Source organism: Equus caballus, chromosome 13 (assembly GCF_041296265.1).
Source record: "Equus caballus isolate H_3958 breed thoroughbred chromosome 13, TB-T2T, whole genome shotgun sequence".
Classification (NCBI taxonomy): domain Eukaryota; kingdom Metazoa; phylum Chordata; class Mammalia; order Perissodactyla; family Equidae; genus Equus; species Equus caballus.
In genome coordinates, this window is record NC_091696.1 from 13386532 (window position 1) to 13411626 (window position 25095).

General features: G+C 35.7%; 1 protein-coding gene across 7 annotated transcripts in view; it reads left to right on the forward strand.

The window, feature by feature from the left end:
- The window catches only part of GTF2I (general transcription factor IIi), a 115314-nt gene that overhangs the window by 49701 nt on the left and 40518 nt on the right, over nucleotides 1–25095 (forward strand). For 2 of the 7 annotated variants that reach the window (XM_023655496.2, XM_070231756.1), the window contains exons 10-15: nucleotides 4606–4665; nucleotides 6683–6739; nucleotides 8670–8732; nucleotides 16548–16658; nucleotides 17628–17693; nucleotides 20669–20852. In XM_023655496.2, the coding sequence (XP_023511264.1) occupies nucleotides 4606–4665; nucleotides 6683–6739; nucleotides 8670–8732; nucleotides 16548–16658; nucleotides 17628–17693; nucleotides 20669–20852 (541 nt within the window). The remainder of the gene's footprint in view (nucleotides 1–4605; nucleotides 4666–6682; nucleotides 6740–8669; nucleotides 8733–16547; nucleotides 16659–17627; nucleotides 17694–20668; nucleotides 20853–25095) is intronic. The other 5 variants (XM_023655497.2, XM_023655498.2, XM_023655499.2 and 2 more) reach the window with 5 other exon arrangements.

The following is a 25095-nucleotide window of genomic DNA, read 5'->3' on the forward strand; positions in this document are numbered from 1 at the left end:
AGACTAATTTGGGTTGAATATCTTAATATTGAATCTTCTGATTCATGAGTATAATATATATATATCTTCTCTATTTAACTCTTCCTTGATTTCTTTCGTCAGTGTACAGATTTTGTAAGATTTATGTTCAAGTATTTAATGTTTTTTGGTGTTACTGTAAATGGTACTGTTTTACATTTCAGCTTCCAAGTATTCATTGCTAATATATAGACCTTCAGTTGATTTCTACATACTGACTTCATAACTTGTGACCTAGTTAAAATTCACTTACTAGTTCTAGCAAGTTTTTGGTAAAATCTTTGGGATTTTCTAAGTAGGCAATGTTAGTTCTTCCTTTTCTTTTTTTTATGTTAATTGCGCTGGCTGGGACCCTCTGGTATTATGTTGAACAGGATTAGTGAGGAAATCTTTCAGTATGGTAGCTGTGGGGTTTTGTAGATGCCCTTCATCAGTTTGAAGAAGTTCCCTTGTGTTCAGTTTGCTAAGAGTTTTTATGGTGTTTGGATGTTGAATTTGTGAAAGGTCTTTCTGCATCTCTTGGGATGGTTATATGGTTTTTCTTGTTTTAGTCTGTTAAAATGGTGATTGACATGAATTTTCAAATGTTGAGACAGCCAGGTGTTCCTGGGATAATAAACCCCACTTGGTTATGATGCACTGTTGTTTTTATGTTGTTGAATGTTCTTAAGAGATATTAGTCAGAAATTTCCTTTTCTTGTGAATGTCTTTATTTGGTTTTGGTAATACTGGCCTAAATGAATTGGGAAATGATATATTGGAGGAGTTATTTTGTAGAATTGGTGTTCCGTCATTAAATGTTTGGTGAAATTTGCCAATGAAGCCACCTGGCCTCGAGGTTTCTCTATTGGAAAGTTTTTTAACTTGCTCCATTTTTAAATTTTAATTTAATAGTTATAGGACTGTTCAGGTTATGTATTTCTTGATTGAACTCTGGCAGTTTGTGTCTTTCAAGCAATTTGTATACTTTGTCTTAAGTTTTCTTTCTTTTTATTTTTAATGTTTGCAAGGTCTATAGTGGTGTTCCTCTCATTTCTCCTTTTGTAATTTGTGTCTGTTTTTCCCTGTCAGTTTAGCTCGGGGTTTCTGAAGCTTGGCAGTGTTGACATTTTGATTGAACAGTTGGTTGTCGTGGGTGTCTGTCTTATGCTCTGCATTGTGGGGTGTTGAGTACCCTCCCTGCTCTACCCACTAAATACCAGTGGTGTCTCAAAAGTTGTAACAGTCAGAAATGTCCCCAGACATTGCCATATGTCCCATGGGGGACGTTATCACTCTCAGTGGAGAACCATTGGTCCAGCTCTAGAGCTTTCTCAAAACTTTTTTTTTCGTCAGAGATTCAGCTTTTACTTTCAGTGATTTCTGGTCTGATTGCTTTCTTTCATTTTGCTTGCTTTAATATGAATTTGTATGTTATGTTTCTTAAGATGGAAGCTTGAATCATTGATTTGAGGTCTTTTACAATATAAGTATTTAATGCCATAAACTGCCCTCTTAGGCATTAGTTTAACTGCACCCCATCAACTTTGATTCATATTCATTCAATTCAAAACATTTTCTAATTTTCCTTGCAATTTCCTCTTTGTCCTATTGTTTATGTAGAAATGTGTAGTTTTAATTTCCACATGCTAATGAACTTTTCAGATATCTTTCTGTTACTAATTTTCAGTTAATTTCTGTTATTGTTGGAGAACATTGTATCATTTCAGTTATTTCAGCTTTGATAAGGTTGGTTGATAGTCACTCGGGTTTGCTGTATCCTTACTGATATTTCTGTCTACTTGTTCTGTCAATCACAAGGGCATTGAAATTGCCAGCTGCCCCTGTGGGTTTGTCTCTTCCTCCCTTCACTTCTGTCCCTTGTGCTTCCTGTGCTCTGAAGGTCCATGGTTAGGTGTCAGTTTCCTAGAAGCTCCTTCCCTCTGGCTCCCGTCCAGGCAAGCCGTTCCCATGGTGACTCTTGTCTTGACTTGTATTGCTTGTAACAACTTGGATTACTTTTGCCTGTTTTTGTATTTCATGTAAATAGAATCCTTCGGCCTGTACTCTTTTGTTTCAGGCTTCTTTTGTAAAACATAATTTGTGAAACCTATTGTTGTGTGTACTTATATAGATCATTTACTTGCAGTTTTGTATTGTATTTCTAAAATGCTTTTTAAAAATGAAATATTTAAAACCTACGTATATAATAATATTTATCTCCCCAGTTTTACTGAATCTTAAGAGTTTGTTGTCTCCTTTCCCCCTACAGGATACAACATGTTAAATATGTAATTGACACCCTTCTTTGGGCTCTCCCCAATTCTTACTTTTTCTCTATTCCTCTGCAGTTAACTATTTACTTGAAATTGAGGATTGTCCTTCCTGATAATGATTTGATACTTTTACTGCATGTATATCCCCACAGAGTGTCTGTGTATGTATATCCATGCACATACATTTTATGTGTTGTATTTTCTCAGTTTCTAAGCTCGACACAAATGATACCATACTGTATATGTTGTGTTTATGTTCTTATGTGTCAATCATGTAATATGTTTTCAAGGTGTATGTATTTTGTTACATGTAGATTTAATTACTATCATTGTGGTAGTTAAATTGTGTGATTATACTATAGTTCGTTTATTCATTCTTCTACATAGGACATTTATGTTTTCTTCCAAAACTTTTTGGTATTCCAAAATAGGCTTGGATGTATCTCTGCACCTGCTACCTTCCCCTAAGATGAGCATTGGGAACGTTGATTTTCTCAATGACCAATAGACACTACTAGCATTTTGAGTGTGAGGGTCAAGTATGCTGCCTTTCTTATGATGAGTAAAATCCAAATATGTGCTATTAAAACGTGTAGCTAAAATGAAAGTATAGTGATCTTTGAAGGCATACTGGGCAAATATTAACCAAAAGAAATCAAATTTAGTAATATTAATTTGAAGCCGAAAAGAGTTAACAAGTGTCAAGAGTAAGACTATATAATATATATAGTAATAAGTCACCAAGTTGATATAGCAATCATTGATTTGTATACACCTAACAATGTAGCCTCAAAATAAAAGTAGAAATAAAGAATTGTCACGCAATTATGATAAATTTATACATCTACGTTGATGTGGGAGAAAAACAAATGATGAATACTTACACATGATAAATACAATATTTTAACTCTATAGTTTATAAACATAAGCTAATTGACATATATCCAGAACTCTGCACTCAGCAAATAAATGTTTATAAAGCATGGATCTTTTACAAAAACTTAACTTTATACTTGTTCTTAGATAGCCTCAAAAAATTTCCTGAACATAATGTAATTAGGTAAATTAGAAAATAATAAACAGGTTATTTAAAACAGAAATTCTATACAAGGGGAATACTAAGAAATATACTGCTTTAATTGACTTAAACAGGACCTCATTTAAAAAAATTTAGAACAACAATATTGAGAATGCCACATAGCTAAACTTGGAAAAAGCAGCTAAAACAGTATTTAGAAGTCAATTAATAGCCTTAGCCATCATTTAATTAATTTTTTTCTGTATATTTTCACCCAGGACCACATGACTAGGAAGCAGTGAATCTGGCATTTGAATTCAGGTCTTGTTCATTCAGCGTCTCACTCTTAGTTGAGATTCCAAATATAAGCAGTTTTTCTATTTTCTATGAAGTTATTTTCTTCTGTGATGTGTCCTTTGCTTGTAATGTGTACTTTTGTCCCTCTGAAATTTCTCATGTGTTAGCAAAGACTTTCAAAAGTCTTAGGGTATTTTCCAGATAGTTTTCAGGGATGATTAGTGAAGTGGTTTGTATGCTAATTTAGTGCAAGAACATGTTTTATGTTAAGTAGCCATGGAAACCACAGTGTTTTGTTGTTTTAAATCTTACTTTCATCACTGAAAAGCTTGATAATACATGCAAGTGTGTTGTGAGAATCTATAGCATTTTCTGACCGTTTAATCCCAAATACTTTATATGTTAACAATTGGAAAGAACCATATTAAGTTGCTAAAAAGGGCTTATGGATCTGCAGGAAAGGGGAATTCTGAATTAATAAGTTAGTTTGTCATGTTTCTGTTTCAGTGGAGATTCAAGCTCATTGATAGTTTAATTATATGATTTAAGAAATTCTAAGAAAAGGAAAGGTATAATAATTTGATGTTGCGTTTTTCTTCAGTATGACAAAAGATTAAGCAAATATTTGTCAAGGAAGGAACAAATGCACCTTGTATGATAAATGTGCACTTACGATCTCTCTGAAGTAGAAGTTGCAGTTGGCTGTTATGAACCTGTTACTGTTTGAAAAAATCCACATCCACCATTTTAGACATGTCATCCCCATTCAGTCTGTGTCTAGCCATTTTCACAATTTCTTTTGACTGTCTGTTTACGAATGTATCTGAGTACACTTTTTCCATTCACTAAGACCATAAATTGACGCCACTCATTTTGTTAGTCATTTTTTTTAATTTTGCCTTTTCTGTTCATGAAAAGGCTGTATTACTCCATATCTCTTACCCAAATTTGTTTACTAAAGTGACCCAAAATATATTTTTGGGATTACTTTTGAAGTTTTATCTTTGTATTCCAAAGCAGGCCCATCTGAAACTGATGATGTTGATGACAAACTCCCCCTTTCGAAGTCTTTGCAAGGTATAACTTTTTCACTTCCATTTTCCCACATACTGTTCTTATTTAATGTTTCTTTATATTGGACAGACTGTGTTTTAGTATTTATATCTGTATTATTTTCTAAATGGAAAAGGAAAAAAATGTATTGGCCTTTTTTTTTTTAACATATAAATGAACTTCACAAGCAAAAATTTTTCAAAACCAATTTTCCCTTTTGTGAATCTAGTAATGAATCTCGAAATGGGTACATGACACACTTTCATATTTAAGGTAAAGTACACATTTATACCTTATATCAGAATAGTCAGAAGTAAGGTTTTTATTGTATATTTAGTGATGTAAATATTTATAAGGTCATGTTGATACTTAGTTTTTAAGAAAGATTATAAAATATCACTTGTCATTCCCTAAGTTTATTAATTGAATACCTTTTGGGGAATTTTTGTATAGTGTTCCCTAAGTTCATGATCATAGGCTGTTTGTGATGGCTTTTAACTTCTATCTATTCTGGCTTTGAATGTGTAAGATTTATTTCTTTAGCTTTACTTTTAATATAAATGTAATTGCTCATTTCAAATTTTAAAGGAACAAAAAGGACACATAGAATCATTGTTTACTTGGCCTCTTGTAATATTCTGAAAGATGGAACAACCAACTTAACTGTTCTTACTCTTTGCCCAACCTTTTCTCTTTATGTACTCGCTTCTTTTCCATTATCTCTTGTTCCTTTGACCTCACATCTTTGTTTTCTTTGACATTAGAGTCAAAGAACCTAATTCTCCATAAGTTCAAATGTTAAAGTTTAGAAAGGGGAGGAGAGACTGTGTTGGGAAAGCATATTTGAAAAGTTAAAGAATAATTCATGGCTATAGACTTACAGATTTACCTAGTGTTTTGAGCTCAGGTGAATTTTTATAATATGAAGTGGGAAAGAATCCCAAACTAATTATAACATCATAAAGCTAGACGTTGAAAACCAAAAATATTCCACCTTAGCATGGCATTTTAAATTCAAAGGTGCTAGACACTTAATTACAGGTTTTTGAAACTGTTATCAATGCTCTTTAAAAATCAAGATAAAATATGCTTAAAACCTGTATCCAGGGGTTGTACCTTTAGTAGAGCTTCTGAATTTAGTTATCACTGGATGACAAAATAGATTTGATTTTGCTTCCCCTCTCCCTTTGTGACTCATAGGTGACACAGTTTTATTTGTACATGAAGGCAGTGGTTTTCCCCCTTTTCCGTGTTAGTAGGTCTGACATTTAAGGACAGAGGATGAATATTCTGGGGCAGTTTGGGCACTTAATACTAAGTGGCTCTCTCATGTTTTCGATTCTTTCTTTCCTATTTATGAGTCAAATTTCTGATCTAATAGGATGAGCCTGTTTACCTTGTGACTGCCTAACCTGATACATTGCTTTATGTTCCAGTTTGTAGAAGCAGGCAGATTATATTACCTGAATTAAAATGCTTTTGAGACTAAAGGTAGTATCTTAAGTTTTAACTTACGAGTTTCCTTTAAGTACAACTTTGGTTAAATAATGGGGATTGAGTTTCCATAGCTTCCACCGTAGTAAAAACGGAAAGCAGGAAACATTTCACAGCAAAACCTGAACTTGTTTATCTAGACTTAACAGAGTCTGTGAGCAAAGAAAGAATTGACTGATTTGTGTTTTTGTGTGTGCGTCATTGACAGATGAGCGTGGTACTTTGAAACCGTCGTTCTATTTCTCAAATTCCAACATCTATCAATAGTTATATTGTGTAGTTACAGTAACTAATATTAAATCCCCAAAGCTACTTAGGTTTACTCTATATGTTTACATTTTCAAATTTTTTTTGAGTTTTCATGTAGATGTATTACATGCTTTTCTGAATTAGATCACGTTGTTTGAATTAACTACTAAGGAGTTAAAAAATCAGTTTGTATATGTTGTATTATATAAGTTTTAAATCGTTTGCATTGTTACCTAGTTTCTCTTCTTTCAGTGTAAGTTTTTATTGGTTTATTATATATGATTTATTTTCTTTTTAGGAAGCCATCATTCTTCAGAGGGCAATGAAGGAACAGAAATGGAAGTACCAGCAGAAGGTTAGACATAAAGGGATTTTTATTTTGCTGTATTTTATGTATTTGCTCTATATTAAAGAGAATATTATCCTTAAAACACCTTATTTAAAAATTAAAAGAAGATTGTTTTGGTATTCCTTCTTAGCCAACAGGTTTTTTTTTAGTCCTAAGATGTAATGTGCCTCTTTACTGTACTGAATAATAAAGCATATGGGGATGAGAACTTAAGTGGTAAGTAAAACTCTTCATGATGCAAAATGCTGCTCTTGTTTTCTCCCCTGATCATCTTATGTCATATTAAAAATCTTAAGAAAGTATGGTTTCAGAATTTTGAATTAAAATGATTACTAGCTCTGTTCATATATCATTTTTAAACATACTATTAAAAAAATCCCACTAAAAGTAGGATTAATATATTCTACATAAGATTAATAAAGGAGAGATTTCCTCTCTGCTTATTTTTGTACACACAACTCCCCCATGAACTACCTTGTTTACCAGCCATCCTCCTTTGATTTTAGGATTGAATGAACATTTAGCTGTGCTACAGCCTTTGTAGTTATTGGAATCTTGAATTAAAACTGTTACTGTGCAGAATGGCTTCAGATTTCTAAGTGGTTTATATAGTTCCAAAAGAGTGTCTGTAGATTTCTCCCAAGGAAAATGACTGGTAAGGTGACTCAATCTTGTTTTAAAATTATTATTTTTCTCATAAACTGGTCATGGTGTGCCTTATTTTTCTAGAATAAAGAGAGAGTCTATTCTGTAACTTTTTATTCCTTATATTTGCTTTTTTATTTTATTTTTAAAAAATCATTAATTTTCTCTTTTACTCTCTTTGAGTCAAGGGAGTTCTTAAAGTCCCTGGAATGTTGGCCCATCTTTCCAAATTCAATTTTAGAATTAGGGTTTCTAACTGGAATACATTTCTTACAGCACTATTGAGATGCCCATTTTAAAGAATATTTGACTTTTCTTTTTGAGATCTTTTTCTAGAAGATTGTGTGGGTGAATTTTTTTGTTTTACTGTGTGGAGGTAATTAGATGTTTCCTCTCTAAGAAAAACCCTGTTTTGGGTGGGCAGTGTTTCCAACAGTGAAGTACCTACATGCAGGACACATGGTGCCAGGGTTCATTAGGTGGTATGAATTGCTTCACAGTTGGCAATTTTAGCATTAGATATTAGGCTTTGAAATACTTTATTTTTGAGGAGATTTTTATTGTTATATTGCAGTGTTAACAGAGTTGAATTGAACCTGGGTTCTGGCCTTTATTCCTTTACTAACAAGTAAACATAATCTTTGGCAAATCAATTAATCTCTCAACCTTTGCAAATGAAGAGAGAGTTGACCAAGGTACTCTCTAGCTGAGCTTCTGGCACTAACATTCTGATATACATTTGTTTTGTGTAGTAACACAAATATTAATAAAATATTTAATTTTTTTAAGTATGTTGCATATGAATTGAGGGGATTCAGTCCTGTATGCATTTGTTACAGTCATTGTTTTGATAATGAAGGTCCCAATTGCAAAAAATTGATTATGGTTTTATTTAACAATATAAACCACTCTGAGGATCTCTGAAAGGAGAGGAGAAACAGTAAAGTAAGAGGAAACTTTTGTTTTTATCCTGGCATTTTCTAGTTACAGCAGGAAAAGAATTGTGACTTTGTTATAATCTTATTCCTCTAAAAATACAAGATTTTTGAGTCCATTATTGCAGATAACTTGGTATTATCTAGTAGTTTTCCAGAGCTTTTTTACTTTTTGCTTTCTCTTACCCCTATTTACAATTAAAAGGGTCAGATATGATAATTTAATAAATGAGATGAATTAAAATGCCAGAAAATTTTATCATAGGCTGCTTTTGGAGTAACAAATCAGTAAAATGTTGGAACATATAGAAAGTGCTTTATAATGAATGTCATTTTAGAATTTTATTTTTTTCAAGATTCTACTCAGCATGTCCCTTCAGAAACAAGTGAGGACCCCGAAGTTGAGGTGACTATTGAAGGTTAGTTATCAAAGCCTTGATTCCAAAAGTTTACTTCTGGTCATAAAAATATTTGTCACATTCACATTGCTACGTATGCATTTCATTCATTCTGAAAGGAAACCTGTGAAAAAACTGACGCATATGTGTGTATGTGTGACCAAAGCAGCCCACTTCTTAGCAGCACACCCGGTGCTTTGGGAGTTTTAGGCAACAGAAGTAAGCCGCGAAAATGAGCGCTGGACCAGGCTGCACTTTCCATCCCTGGGAATCGAGAATAAAAAGAAAAACTATGACCAGATTGGATGCACACAAGAACAGATGCTGTAACCTCTTACGGGCTTGTGACAGGCCTGATTACTGCCTGAGCCCCTGCTCTCTGTCTCAGTAAAGCAGAGGAGAACGTGTTGATAGTTCAGTCAAATTTTAAAGCAAGTTTTCCCCTCTAAAATACTATTAGAAGTTTACATATAATCTATCCTTAAAACTGTTTTGAAGCAGTAGCTACAAACATATTCTAAACTAATCTCTGTAGCTAAAGTTGCTTTAAACCTAGTTTTCTCTTCAAAGATGCAGCTGAAGTGAGGGGAGTCAGTCCTGTCTGCATTTGTTACATTGTCTTGATAATGAAGGTCCCAACTGCAAAAAATTGATTGTGGTTTTATTTAACAATCTAATACATGAATGCAGATGAACCACTTTGTCCTTAAATTATTTAAAGATTCAGCTAATATCAACACTGTCATGTTTCATTTTTAAGTAAATGCATATTGAAATGTTTTTCCTTTTACATTAATGTCACATTATTCCTATAAATTTTTTCCCTCAAAGTATTCTTTCCAAGGTCAAATAGTGAGACGATAAACTGCACTCTGTTAAGTTTCATTTACTCCTACCCCGCTCCAGAGTCCCTGTACTCAGGGATAGACTGAGTTTATTGTATGTACATCGAAAAATAATTTGTATATATACTCATATGTATTTAGTTCTGCAGAAATTCACAGATGTGTTCAGCATACACCGTTGTAACGGACGTTTAAAATACACACGTACCACATTTCCCATAGGTCTATTTTCCATGACCACACGTCTTTGTACTTCATTAATATATTTTTAACTGCTGCATAACCTCTCTTAGTTTGGTATCTCTCTCTCTTTCTTTCGTAATAACCTCTCTCCTCCTAGTGTCCACTTGGTTATCCGTAGTGTTTGCCTTCTTCCAGCTACTCAAAATGTGTGTCCTCGTTGCCTCTAAGATTGAAGCTGATTGGTAGCTTCCACCTAATGTGAGAACTTTTCTCATACTTCATGTGTTAATATCTCAATTTAATATGCATATTTCTTTTGTCGTTTATATAATTTTACTAACCTAAAAACAGTTTCGAGTTGTTTATAATACTGAATTTAATTGCTTTTTATTTGGAAACCTCATGAACTATCAGAGATGAAAATCTTAAGAGTGTATAAATATTATAAACACTCAGAAGTTTCTTTGTGTAGAGATAAAAAATAGATGACTATTAATTATTAGGATAAAACTTTTAAATAGGACTAATAACCAAATCAATTTATCAAATCTTAAAGCAGATAAAGACTGTATTGATGTTGTTTAGAAAGTAAATACTTGCTTTTATAGCATAAGGCCTTTAAAGAGATGTTAAGATAATTATGAAATAAATGACTAGTGAACTCAACGTATGTCAGTCTTTTCAGTTTTACCTCTCTGGAGGGACTGATAAATCCCATTTCTTTTAAACTAAGACATAGTGCCAGAAGCTTGATTTATCATCAAAATTTGTCAGCCAGTAGTAGAATTTTGCTATGTAGTCGTCTTCTTTATGTTGAGAAGACCCGTGAAATACGGGTCTGTATAAAGTAATTACTCTATAAGGTCGTATTTTCCATGGCATATGTTCACAAACAAACTATACTTCAACCTTAATTAAATTGCTAGTTATGTTTTACCCATACATTAAGGAAGGTAAAATGTAAGTCCGTGATATTAACAAGGAAGGTCAAAGGAGAATTTATGTGCATGTCTGTTTGATACGTATATTGTATTTCCTTCTGGAAAGATAATTGCATAGTGATAGAAATTAGTTAAATATCTGTAGTGAGAAAATTAAGTTTTGGTATTTGCTCATAATAGAAAAAGTATACAGGCATTGAAATTGTGATTTTTGTGTGTATGTTTAAGTGATCTGAGAAAAGTTACCTCTAATGTTTAGTGAGAAAAAAATCCCTGCCTTTTGAGAACAAGGCAAGTTTAAAAGGAAGAGTATGTCTAGAGAATGGTGTTTGTTTGGCAAAATTCTTGTGCTTGGAAGAAAAGATAATCCTGCTTCCCTGGGCGTGACTGATTGTCTCCTGTTGTATGTTTCTGCATTTCCTAAATAGTTTATAGAAAAGAAAAAAAGGAACTTTGTCATCAGTAAGTTTGTCAGGTGTCCCACAGTCCTGTAGTGCTGATGTCTTTATTTGAAATTAGGTGGAGTTGGGAAGGAGCTGATGGGCATTGCTGCAGATTCTGCCTGGGAGTGCCCCTTACCCAGTGCCGCTGGGGGCTTGGAGGTGTGCGCTTCCATTTGATGCCATCCATTTGTACTTGAAGGCGGAGGAGGACGGTTATGACTTGTGTGACTTAGATTTGGGAAATAGCCCATGCAATAATATGACTGTGCATGCCTTAACTTCATAAATATCATGATTACATTTTTGGATAAAATCAGACTGCTGTCAGGTCTTTGATACGCAGAGAAAATCTTAACTCAGAATATGTCTAGCTGTCATGGGCGTGCTAATAACGGAAAGCCTTTTGCTTTAAAAGAGGTCTCCTTATCATTTTAGGGCATTATGTCCCAAACCTGAGCCCTTCACAAATGTCATTCTGTTGTGGCCTAACCCCCTCTTCATTACTTAAGTCTTTTCTTTAAATTAATTTTAAATAGATTCACTTAAAAATTAATTTTGTGTGTTCTTAAGTAAAACTACCTTTTAAATTTTATTTCTTTCTCATTTACGTTGAAACATATACATAAATATCTGGATACAGGAATGCAGTTCTACGTGTAGTACACGTATGGTGCGTGGACTGCAGTTGGGATAGCATGTTCTAGAGCTTCAGTAGTTTGATTACCTGTCATCCTCTGGTAGTATCCTTTTTTGCGAAATTCTTGCTTAAGACCTTGGTAAATATTTGGCTGCTGCATATGATCAAGGGCTATACTGTTCAAATGTTCATTTGATCATTCCGCATACCAAACACCTTGTATGTGCCAGGGACTGTATTAGGTGCTGACGATTTAGGAATGAACAAGATAAGGTAGGCAAGTCCATTAGAGGTTTTTGAACAGAGGAGCGATAGGTTCTGTTCTTCACTTTGAAGAAACTGAGAGCAGACCCTAGTGGAAGCAAGCCTATTGCAGTTATCCAAGACCCAGAGCAAGATGCATTAGAACAGGATGGTGGCAGTGGAGGTAAGAAGTGGTTGAATTCGGGGGATGTTCTGAAGACAGAGCCAGTAGGCTCTACTGTTTGTCATTGTTTAATTATTGTGCTTATCTTATCAGTGTTACTGGAGAGCTCTGAGAATCTATGTATTTGGGTAGGTTAGCATTTGAAAATGTTGTGTTTAATTTTATAGCTGCTAAAGAGTCACTTAATTAACATCAGTTATTGCGCAAATGAGTTTTACAAGAGTTATGACCTGGATCCATGGGTGAAAAATCCCATCCATTATTTTGAAACGTGTAGGGTAATTAATGGCTCTAACTCTGAGTAATTTCAAAAGAGATACAGTGCCTGATTTTTTTTTTTTCACTTTGAGTAGGTGTCATATTTTATGATAAAACATCACCATTTGATTATGTTGAAAAAAGTGTATCAAAATTTGTTTCATGTTCTGTTAATGCAGTCACCAATGAGAGTGCAGTAATAAATTTTAGCTCTGAAGTCTGTCTGTCTTTTGGCATGTTTGTAAATATCTTGCAAAAAAGAAAACAGGATCTTTTCCTAACTATAAATTTTGAGTTAGGGACTGTTGGTACCTTTTTTCCGGTTGTTGAGGGTGCTTGTGTTAGTACTGGTAGCGTAACTATTATGTATTCCTGAACAGCAACTTTTGCACATGAAAATGTTTCGAAATTCATTTTATAAGCTTTAAGTTTTGATGATGTAAATATTTTTAGTTTGAGCTTGAATTTGAAGCATCCTGAAATATGTGTCTTTTTACATAAAGGTGTTTGTTTACAATGTTGAAGCACCATGATAATTAGAAACCAGTGCTGCCTGCTGGACCTGATTGGAGGTGCGCTCCTGGAGCTTTATTGGATATTTTCTGCTTCGGAGAAATAAATAATTTTGATCCTTTGTGAAAAAGATTTTGAGGTCAAGAGTAACATTCTTTCTCAAAACCAATTATAGTTTTTTGCTGCAGGGAGGGAAATAATGGAAGATGTGTTATAAATTCATAGCTCCTTATGATTTGTTAAGATTGGCGCCTGAGCTAACACCTGTTACCAATCTTCTTTTTTTTTTTTAATTCTTCTCCCCAAAGCCCCCCAGTACATAGTTGTGTATTCTAGTTGTAGATCCTTCTGATTGTGCTATGTGGGAAGCTGCCTCAGCATGGCCTCATGAGTGGTGCTAGGTCTGCGTCTGGGATCCGAACCAGCGAAACCCTGGGTGGCTGAAGCGGAGCGCGCGAACTTAACCACTTGGCCACGGGGCCCGCCCCATAGCTCCTTATGATTTAATTCCATCATATAGCTTAAGACTCCCAAAGATTAGTTAGTATATGAAAAGGGTTAGTCTTTTAATAGCATGTGTGATGTAATAATTTATTATTACAAATAGTTAAATTTCATCTCTTTATTCACATTTACTAGATTGAACTTCATTATTTCGTTGGAGAGAAAAGTAATACCACTTTTTAATATTTGACAATCTTTGGCAAATCATTTGTTTTGTTAAAAATGACTCTCCTAGATTTATCTTTTTTCTTTCTTTTTTCTGTTTGTGGTCGATGAGGTTACTTTCATAAAAAATATTTTGTACTATTCTTTTTGTTTGAAAATATGTTAAATTGATTGAAGGAGTGAGATCTTCACACTAAAGAAAAGTTTTCTCGGCTTTTCCTCTTGGCCTCAGTTTCAGACGGTTTAGATTAGAATTGAGATTAATATAATAGATTTCTGTGATTCTTCATTACCATCTTACAGCTGTATTTTCTTTTTCACTTTATACTCTTTCAGTTTTTATTTTATGTAATTCAGTTAATGATCACTTTAAATGATGATCTGTAGAAATACTTCGGCTACATTAATTAGCTAATAGGGAAAAATACTTTTGTTTTAAGTTTGCAAAGAAATATTAATAGTAAGCATTAAAATACTTTGATAGTATTCATAGGTGGAATGAGTATATTTCATTTAACCCTTTGAGAACTAGCATAAAAATACTCTTAGACTTTGAAAAGTATGTTTGGAAATTGGAAAAGAAGGGTTTTTTCAGGATTGAAGGCCTAATATGTTTTCCAAGATGTATCTACTTAGGTTTGAATCTAATTACTTAATAATCTCTTGTGACCATTTTTAATCCTGTAGTAATTTAGTAATTATAAGCTCAGATGACACAGTCAAGTTTTATTTTACTTAGTAGTTTGTCATTTTTAAATTTTCTCCCATAGATCTTTTTTTTTCCTGGATTTGAACATGGGTCTCTACAGTGGCATTCAACACATGAAAGTTTTTATAGTGTCGTAAGTTGTTTGTATGATAATGTTTTCCTGAAATAGTATCCTCTAAGACAGCATTTTTGTGTTTCCCAGCACATAAATGGGTCCTAATGTGACTTTATCTGATATTAGTGACATTGGTACCTTTTTCTCCTATTGGTTAGAAAAATCAGCAAATTGTTTCGGGTTACCAGAATGTCTTTTGGCGTCATAGGAAAACCCCAAAGTCAGGGAGCTGGGGCAGTGATGTCTGATTGTGCTCTCTGATGCTATGAGAGGAGTGAGGTACAGTGGTCCTCCCTCTCCGGATGCGTTCCACGACCCCCAGTGGATGCCTGAAACCACAGATAGTGCCTAACCCTATATAGACTATGTTTTCTGCTATACATAGGTACCTAGGATAAGGTTTAATTTATAAATTAGGCACAGTAAGAGCTCAACAACAACTAGTAATAAAATAGAACAATTATAACGACATACTGTAATAAGTACATTTTAGCAATCTCAGCATACGATTTTTTTCTAGTTAAGTCAAGAGCTTTAACCTTTTCACTTACAGGAAGCACCTTAGGGCTTCCCTTTGGCATGTCCGAATTGCCAGCATCACTACTCTTGCACTTTGGCGCCATTATTAAGTAAAAGAAGGGTGACGTGAACACAAGCACTGCAGTACCTTGACAATCGATCTGATAACTGAGACTAAGTGACTAACGGATGGGGAGCATATACAGGGTGGATACAGTGGACAAAGGGATGAGTCATCTCCAGAGCAGGGTGGCACACAATTTAAAACTTACTGTTTATTTCTGGAATTTTCCATTTAGTGTTTTCAATATTGACCATGGGTAGGCGAAACCATGGATAAGGGGGGCCTTACCACAGAAGTATTTTAGACTTCAGTCAGATTTTCCCTTGATCAACATATCAAGTGTTTAGAAGTTAGCCATTGCTGTCCCAGGCAACAGGCAACGATGTATATTAGGCCGAGTTTGGATTTCTTCTTATCTGTTTGAGAGTCAACCTGTTAGTTTCGTGGAAAGAGTTATATTCATAATCTAATCTCAGCTGTGCTATCTAGTGATTAACATGGTTAAGTGATAGAACGTTTTCTGAGCCTGTTTGTTTAGCTATAGAACAAGAATAAAAATTATATTGCTCTAAAAGGGTAACTTATGTATTTGAAACGTTATCTTTTTGTTATTCCTATGATCTTTAATGTAGTAATTTTCTTCTCTATTTCATATTTGTTTTTAAGTATAGATTTCTTTAAAATGATATTTTCAGTAACTTACAGATGGTATTTGAGCAGAAATCTTGGTATGACACTTGACATTTTCAAGGAGTAGAAGAAGGTGACAGTGATAGCTCTCCTTATCTGATCCAAATGCCTTTAATCCTAGCGTTAGATATGCTGAAGCATCACAGCAGAGTTGAGTTGCAGACGTATCCATGAAGAAATTAGCACGAAGTCGTACTATAAATGTCTTGAGTAGTCTGTATTCTGTACTTAAATATCTGATTGCTCTTGTCTACGTAGGTTTTGTATTGACTGAATCAACGTGGTCTGTTTCACAAATGACGTAGCGCTATTTCTTTACTTCTGTAAGATCTGTGTTTGTTGGAAGTGTTTGACATGCAGTTATCCAACCTCCCTTGTTTATGTATGCTTGAGTATTGCATAAGCTCAAGTATTTTCCCATTCATGCTATATTTTTCCCCCTTATATATATTTGTATAATTGTAGGTAGCTGTCTACGTTAAAAGCTTTTTCTTGAAAGACTTGAAGTGGGCTGTGATTGTAGGCAGCTGAGAGGGTTATGAGAGGAGAAGGGGAAATTTCAATGACTTAATTCAAATGAAGCAAACCAAAAATGAAGCACGACAAGGGAAGATGAGGAATGGTCACTTGAGCACACCCCCAAGAATAGGAAAACTGCAAATGTAACTGGGAAAAATATACTGAAAATGACAGTACAGAAGGAATGACTATATTCCAAACAGATGTAAAGCCGCCCACGTCCTTTGAATGTTGAGGGTTGGACAGGTGGTGGCTGTGACTCTCACAGGCTGTTCCTCCAGTGATGACAGTTTTCTTTTTCAAGATGATGATTATTCTCCACCTACCAAGAGACCAAAGAGCAACGAGCCGCCCCAGCCGCCCGTCACGGAGCCTGCCAACGCTGGGAAACGGAAAGTCAGGGAGTTCAACTTCGGTGAGTTCGCCAGTGAATACAGGCCTGTTCTCTATTTTCTTCTCAACTCTTTTTGTTACTGATAAGAATGCTTTAAAATGTGTTACTGCCATTTAATCTGAGGAAAACCACAGGCAGTTTGAAGTAACCTTACAGACATTGTGTAAACATACTTTGGGTTTACCAGAGCATAAGCCATTGATTGTATCTTCTGACATTAATTACAATTAGTAGACTTTGAATCACTGTTAATGACTCAGTAATTCACTTACTTTTCTTAGCTTTAAAACCTTCTTTGTTTAAGAAATATTTCACATCTTGATTTTTCTTGTTCTGTGTAACTGCCAGAAGCTAATGTAACCAAACCTGGTGGGTGATTTATTTGTTTGGAGGGACTAAATAAATAATAGTGGCAAGTTGTGTTTGTGATCCATATTGTGAATAGATAGAACATTTAGCTTATATGCATTTTTAAATAGCATTTTAATATTTTAAGTTGTTATGGTCACAATTGCTGAATGTAAATTGGATTTATATGTACAGTAAGTTTCCATATATCTGTATTTTTTATCACTCTATTCTAAGTTGCAAATGCCTTTCTGTGCAGTAACCTAGACATGTTTTGGAAGGTCTCCTGAATAACCTTGGCCATCTCCCTCTTTCCTGCCTCCGTTCTGTATTGTGTAATTGGACTGGTCTTTGCTGCCCTCCTGCTTTTCAGAAATTATCAGACTGAAAAGAGGTGCTCATTATGTGTTTCAGAAATAAACTTTAAAACATCCCCTATGATCTCTCATTGAACCAATTCTGAGAACCACAAAAAAGGAAAAAGTTCTTAGGAAAGCAGTAAAATTATATAGATGGAGATGGGTTATTAAAAATTAGTATGTAGTATGTAGAACATAGATCATTAGATGTTGGGTCATTTTAAGAACATATTAGTGCTCTCAAACAGGGATTTATTAGTGAGATTTAACTTTCTCTATTCAGAGAAATGGAATGCTCGGATTACTGATCTGCGTAAACAAGTTGAAGAATTGTTTGAAAGAAAATATGGTAAGTCTAAACTCAGAGATTCTTGTAATATTTTGTTCATAAGCTTTTTAACAACGGAGTTACTGTTCGTCTAATGTGAGCAAGTCCGGTTCTGCCACTGAATTGGGCCTTCTGTCTCTGTCCCTTGAAAGGCTGTGGATAGTATCTGTCCAAATATTAGAAACTTTGTCTAGATTACTGAAAACTTAGAAAAAATTTTTTCTTTAATTAGTAATTAGCTTTTCTTTGAAACTTGCAGCCTGCACGTTTGGGAGTTTATTTATATGTTTGTTGCAAAGTCCTGGATCTTGGAGATTTAGTTGAAGATTATTTTCTTAAGTGACAGTCTTTTTTAATCTGCTATGTTAAATCTAGTATTCATCTAGATGCCCTTATTTTCTCTACTCTTTTCTTGATATGCAACTGAGTTTGTTAGACCTCAAATTCTCTTTTCCTTTTATTTTGCTATTCTATCCTATAGCTACCTTTATAAAGCGTTCAAACAAGCAATTTATTATCACCTGATGGTATATATCAAATGCTCACCTAAGACTAGTAACAATCATTTAAAAATATCATTTGTTTTGCTTTTTCTTAATCTGGAGGATTCTTCGTAATTGACTGGCAAGCTGTAAAATTGTATAATACACTGAATTTTAACTTGAGAATCTAATTTCTATCATGCTATCTGCATCACTCAATTTCTCTAAGTGAAGTTTTCAAATGATAAACCATATTGGCATTATTTGCTTCAATAAACTTGAGAGGCCAGCCCAGTGGCACAGTGGTTAAGTTCGCACATTCTGCTTTGGTGGCCCGGGGTTCTCTGGTTCGGATCCCAGCTGCGGACCTACACATCACTTGTCAAGCCATGCTGTGACAGACATCCCACATATAAAGTAGAGGAAGATGAGCATGGATGTTAGCTCAGAGCTAATCTTCCTCCAAAAAAATTAAATAAATAAAATAAACTTGAACATTTCTCTCTTTATCATGGATGATAACCTACCCCTCAATGAAAATTTAGAAGTAGGGTAAAATTAATAATGAATTCAGTAACTTTTCCTTAATATTTTCACTTATTTCCTTAAGGTTCTCTTAGTATTTTTTCCAGTTTTTAATCATCACAGCCTTTTGCCTGTGATTTTAATTCGTCCATTTACAAGCAAAAATTCATAACATATTCTACATGCAAGCACTATCACATGGTGATAAGATTACAGGCTTGGGGGACAGAATGCCTTGCTGTGTCTCTTTTTTACTTTTTGCTGAGGAAGATTCACCCTGAGCTAACCAATCTGTTGCCAGTCCTCTTTTTTTTCTTTTGCTTGAGGGAGATTTGCCCTGAGCCAACACCTGTGCCAATCTTCCCCTATTTTTGTATGTGGGTTGCTGCCACAGTGTGGCCACTAACAGGCAAGTGGTGTAGGTCCATGCCTGTTTCCCAAGCTTGGGCTGCCGTAGTACAGAACCCCAAACTTAACCGCAAGGCCACCATGCCATCTCTTTTTGATACAAGAATACTTTAAAACTCTGATGACCCAGACATCATGTCATTTCACTTCTCAAAAGCCTGCATTTCAGGGGCTGGCCCTGTGGCCAAGTGGTTAAGTTCGCTTGCTCCGCTGCAGGAAGCCCAGGGTTTGGTTGGTTTGAATCCTGGGCTCAGACATGGCACTGCTCATCAAACCACACTGAGACAGCGTCTCACATGCCAGAACTAGAAGGACCCACAGCTAAGAATATACAACTATGTACCAGGGGGCTTTGGGGAGAAAAAAGAAAAAATAAAATCTCTAAAAAAAAGAAAGCCTGGGGGCTGGCCCCGTGGCCGAGTGGTTAAGTTCGCGCGCTCCGCTGCAGGCAGCCCAGTGTTTCGTTAGTTCGAATCCTGGGCACGGACATGGCACTGCTCATCAGACCACGCTGAGGCAGCGTCCCACATGCCACAACTAGAAGAACCCACAATGAAGAATACACAGCTATGTACCAGGGGGCTTTGGGGAGAAAAAGGAAAAAAAAATCTAAAAAAAAAAAAGAAAGCCTGCATTTCAAAATGGAGAGTTGGTGAGAGGAAGTCATTGTCTTAATCTCAGCTCCATTATCTTGCTAAAATTATTTAATACCCAGTGATATTTAAATGTCCCCTATTGTTTAGAAAAACTGACCCTTTGTAGTTTGTTCAATAATATCATTAAAGTCTGTTCATTATGTTTGATTCTTAAGATTCCCCATGCTTTCAACTTTTTGCAACTGTTAGTCTGTTTTACTCTTGGGTAAATCAATCTAAGCAGAATTTTCACAGTTCAGAAAAAGCTTCAGTTATTTTATTAAAGAAATTATCTTTAAACTAACACTTATGTTTTAAAAATACTACTTCTCTTCCATTATATGCTGTATGTATTAGCTGATACTAACTAGTAGGGTTTTCTGGATTCATATGTGGTCCAGATTTCAAGACAAAGTCTGGCTATATCTACATTACCTCAAAGTAATACATTCTTGGGGCCCGCCCTGTGGCAGAGTAGTTAAGTTCATGTGCTCTGCTTCGGTGGCCCGGGATTTCGCTGGTTTGGATCCTGGGTGGGGACATGGCACTGCTCATCAGGCCATGCTAAGGTGGCATCCCACATGCCACAACTGGAAGAACCCACAACTAAAATATACAACTATGTACTGGGGGGCTTTGGGGAGAGGAGAAGAAGAAGAAGAAGAAGAAAAAAAGAAGATTGGCAACAGATGTTAGCTCAGGTGCGAATCTTTACCAAAAAAATGCATTCTTTCATTGCAGATTTGGTTAAATAGAGTACTGGTATCTTTGGCCTGTTGTTTGTTGTTCTTTTGTACTGTTTTTCTTCTGACTCGATTATAATAAGCTGAAGTAAAGATAAAGTTACAAAAGTTATAGAGCAATACATTTTCAATTATTATTTTCTACAAAATGTGCTTAAACCTTGTCATTTAATAATGTTTCCTTTCTCTTTTTATCTTTAAAGCTCAAGCTATAAAAGCCAAAGGTCCTGTGACGATCCCATACCCTCTTTTCCAGTCACATGTTGAAGATCTTTATGTAGAAGGACTTCCGGAAGGAATTCCTTTTAGAAGGCCATCTACTTATGGAATTCCTCGCCTTGAGAGGATCTTACTTGCAAAGGAAAGGATTCGTTTTGTGATTAAGAAGTAAGACCCTTGGACTCTTGTCTTTGTTCTTGATTAGTACATCTTTTTATATTGCCATCTTCATTAACCACTAGGGCTATATTTAAATTAAGTTTGAGTTATTATATATTATTTATTTTCCACTTTTTAATGTGCCTGAGTACAAGATTTTGTCAGTCATGCCACATCTGGCTTTTGGAATGTGAACACTTGCCCGTATCTGATTGGCATACAGCTGACATTTTCTTTTCCAATTTTCTGCTTAGTATGCTAAAGAAAGCAATAAATATCAATGTCTTGTTCTTAGGTCTGAATTTTTTTAAAGCATGTGTGGAAATATATGTAAATTATGAAAGTGAAAATAAATGAAACAATAGAAATAAGAATGGAAAGAAAAGACAAGACTAGGGATGACGTCAGCGCATGGTGGCGTGAGCTCACCTGGGACTCTCTCCCCTCCAAATTACAAGCAAAAAGACCAACTGCTTTCCAACCAAAACACAAATCCTACTAACAGAAATCGTTGGAGACCCACAACAGCCAAATGACAGAGGGCGGAGAGGCTGGAGCCCCCCTTGGAGGAGCTGCAGCGGGGTAGGAGAGAACTGCGCTCCCTCTCCTAAGACTGGGATTGCTGCTGCAGGTGAGGAAAGAAGTAGGGGAGGGGCCGCGTGTCCGGGGATCATCCAGGACTCCCACCGTCCATGCAGCGGAAGTCCTCTAACGGGAGAAAGCTTTCGCATGTGGGACCCCAGCAAGCCAGGGCCTTAGGAAACCAAGAGCAAGAGCTGATCCGAATCCAGGTTGGCATGTGAGAGAAAGTGCCCCTCCTCCCACAACCCGCACTGCGCACCGCCATCACGGGTGAAGACAGAGGGCTCAGAACACGCGGCTCTTGACCCCCGTCTAGTGGCAACAGGTTGTAACTGCAACTGAATAATAGCATCATGTGCAAAAACCGCTCCTCTACCATCCAGCAATTTATAAACGCTCCAGTCCACAAGGAAAGCAATAAAAACACAGAAGTATGTCCTGAGGACTTGGAAATAGGTAAACTAAGTGAAGATGAGTTCAAAATAGCTATCATCAAAAGTAAAGGGAAATATAGAGAAACAAGTCAACAAGTTATGGAGTTACTTCACAAAAGAGATTGAAATTATCAAGCAGAATCAGTCAGAAATACTAGAGATGAAAAATACAACGGATCAGATGAAACAGAATACAGATTCCCTGAATGCCCGTGTAGACACCATAGAGGAGCAAGTTAGCATAACTGAAGATAGAGAGGCTGAATGGCTCCAGACAGAGGAAGAAAGAGAACTAAGAATTAAGAAAACTGAAGAAAATCTCCGAGAAATAGCTGACTGAATGAGAAAATGCAAGTTAAGAATAACCAGAATTGCTGAGAGCGTGAAAAAGGAAAATGGAGCAGAAAGTGTGCTCAATGAAATAATAGAAGAGAACTTCCCAAATCTAGGGATTGAGAGAAATGTGTGTGGAGGAAGCCTTCAGATCTCCTAGATTTGTCTCTGTAAAAAGATTTACTGCAAGGCATATAGTAGTAAAAATGGCAAAAATGAATGGCAAAGAAAGAATACTCAGGGCAGAAAGGCAGAAGAAAATAACCTACAAAGGAACCCTATCAGAGTTTCAGCGGATTTCTCTACAGAAACCTTACAAGCTAGGAGAGATTGGAGTGACATATCCAAAACTTTAAAGGATAAGAATCTTCAGCCAAGAGTACTCTATCCAGCAAAAATGTCCCTCAGATATGAGGGAGATAGTAAATCTTTTCCAGACAAACAAAAGCTAAGGGACTTCATACTCACAAGACCTCCACTACAAGAAATCCTCAAGAAGGTTCTCATACCGGAAAAAAGAAAAAAAGGAAGAAAGGAGTCACAAAACATAGAGTAGGGAGACAAATAGAATCAGAATAGGATAGCAAAAATTCAACTATAGCATTAAGATAAAGGGAAGGAAATCACCAAAGCAAAGATGATCTTATCACTCTAACCACAAACTCACAACACAAGTTGGAATGAGAGATGAAAATAATGATTTAGGAAGGGAGGAGGAAAGGGACTGAAACAGTCTAGGCTAAGTAAGAAAGAGACCACCAGAAAATGGACTATGTTATACACGAGATTCTGAATACAAACTTCAGGGTAGCCACTAAACTAAAAAACAGAACAGAGACAAAAACATAAATAAGGAAAATCTAAGAAACCCAGCATAAGAAATTGTGGAAGTCAATGGGTAGGCTAAAACACACAGGACAAGAAACAAAGGACACACAGGAAAACCGGAAAATGAGCAATAGAATGACAGCATTAAGCCCTCATGCATCAATATTCACCGTCAATGTAAACGGATTGAACTGTCCAATAAAAAGACACAGAGTGGCAAAATGGATTAAAGAAGGAGATCCAACAATTTGTTGCCTCCAGGACGCACACCTCAGCTCCAAGGACAAACACAGGCTCAGAGTGAAGGGGTGGAAGACAATACTCCAAGCTAATAGCAAACAAAAGAAAGCAGGTGTCACAATACTTATATCAGACAAAACAGACTTCAAGATAAGGCAGGTAAAGAGAGACACAGAGGGCCAATATATAATGATCAAAGGGACACTTCACCAAGAAGAAATAACTCTTATAAATATCTATGCACCCAACACGGGAGCACCAAAGTTCATAAAGCAACTATTAACAAACCTAAAAGAAGATATCAAAAATAACACAATAACAGTAGGGGACATCAACACCCCACTCACATCAATGGACAGATCATCCAGACAGAAAATCAACAAAGAAATAGTGGAGCTAAATGGAAAGCTAACACTGTTGCACTTAATAGACATATATAGAACACTCCATCCAAAAACAGCAGAATAACTGTTCTTCTCAAGCACGCATGGAACATTCTCAAGGATAGAGCATATGTTGGGAAACAAGGCAAGCCTCTACAAATTTAAAAAAAATTGAAGCAATAACAAGCATCTTCTCTGATCATAATGCTTATAAAGCTAGAAATTAATTACAAGAAAAAAGCTGAGAAAGGGACAAGGATGTGGAGACTAAAGAATATGCTATTGAACAAGCAATGGATCACTGAAGAAATTAAAGAAGAAATCAAAAAATACCAGAGACAGATGAAAATGATAACATGCCATACCAACACATATGGCATACAGCAGAAGCTGTATTAAGAGGAAAATTCATCGCAATACAGGCACATCTTAACAAACAAGAAAAATCCCAGATAAGCAATCTTAAACTACACCTAACTGAATTAGAGAAAGAAGAACAAACAAAGCCCAAAGTCAGCAGAAGGAGAGAAATAATAAAAATCAGAGCAGAAATAAATGCTATTGAAACGAAAAAGGCAGTAGAAAGGATCAATGAAACAAAGAGCTGGTTTTTTGAGAAGATAAATAAAATTGACAAACCCCTAGCCAGACTTACAAAGAAAAAAAGAGAGAAAGCTCAAATAAACAAAATCAGAAATGAAAGAGGAGAAATAACAGTCGACTCCTCAGAAATACAACAGATTATAAGAGAATACTACGAAAAGCTATCTGCCAGCGAAAGGGATAACCTAGAGGAAATGGATAAATTCTTGGACTTCTACAATCTCCCAAAGCTTAGGGACGAAGAAGCAGACAATTTGAACAGACCGATCACAAGGAAAGAGATTGAAACAGCAATCAAAATCATTCCAAAGAATAAAGCCCCAGGACCAGATGGCTTTCCTGGGGAATTCTAACAAACTTTCAGAGAGGATTTAATACCTATCCTTTTCAAGCTATTCCAAAAAATTAGGGAGGATGGAACACTTCCTAACACATTCTGTGAGGCCAACATCACGCTGATACCAAAGCCTGAGAAGGACAGCATGAAAAAGGAAAACTACAGGCCAATATCACTGATGAACATAGATGCCAAAATTCTCAACAAAATTTTGGCAACCCAAATTCAGCAATTCATCAAAAGGATCATACATCATGATCAAGTGGGATTTGTACCAGGGACACAGGGATAGTTCAGCATCCACAAATCAATCAATGTGATACACCACATCAACAAACTGAGAAATAAAAACCACATGATCATCTGCACAGATGCAGAGAAAGCATTTGACAAGATCCAACAGCCATTTATGATAAAAAGTGAATAAAATGGGGATGGAAGGGAACTACCTCGACATAATAAAGGCCATATATGACAAGCCCACAGCCAACATCATACTCAAGGGGCAACAA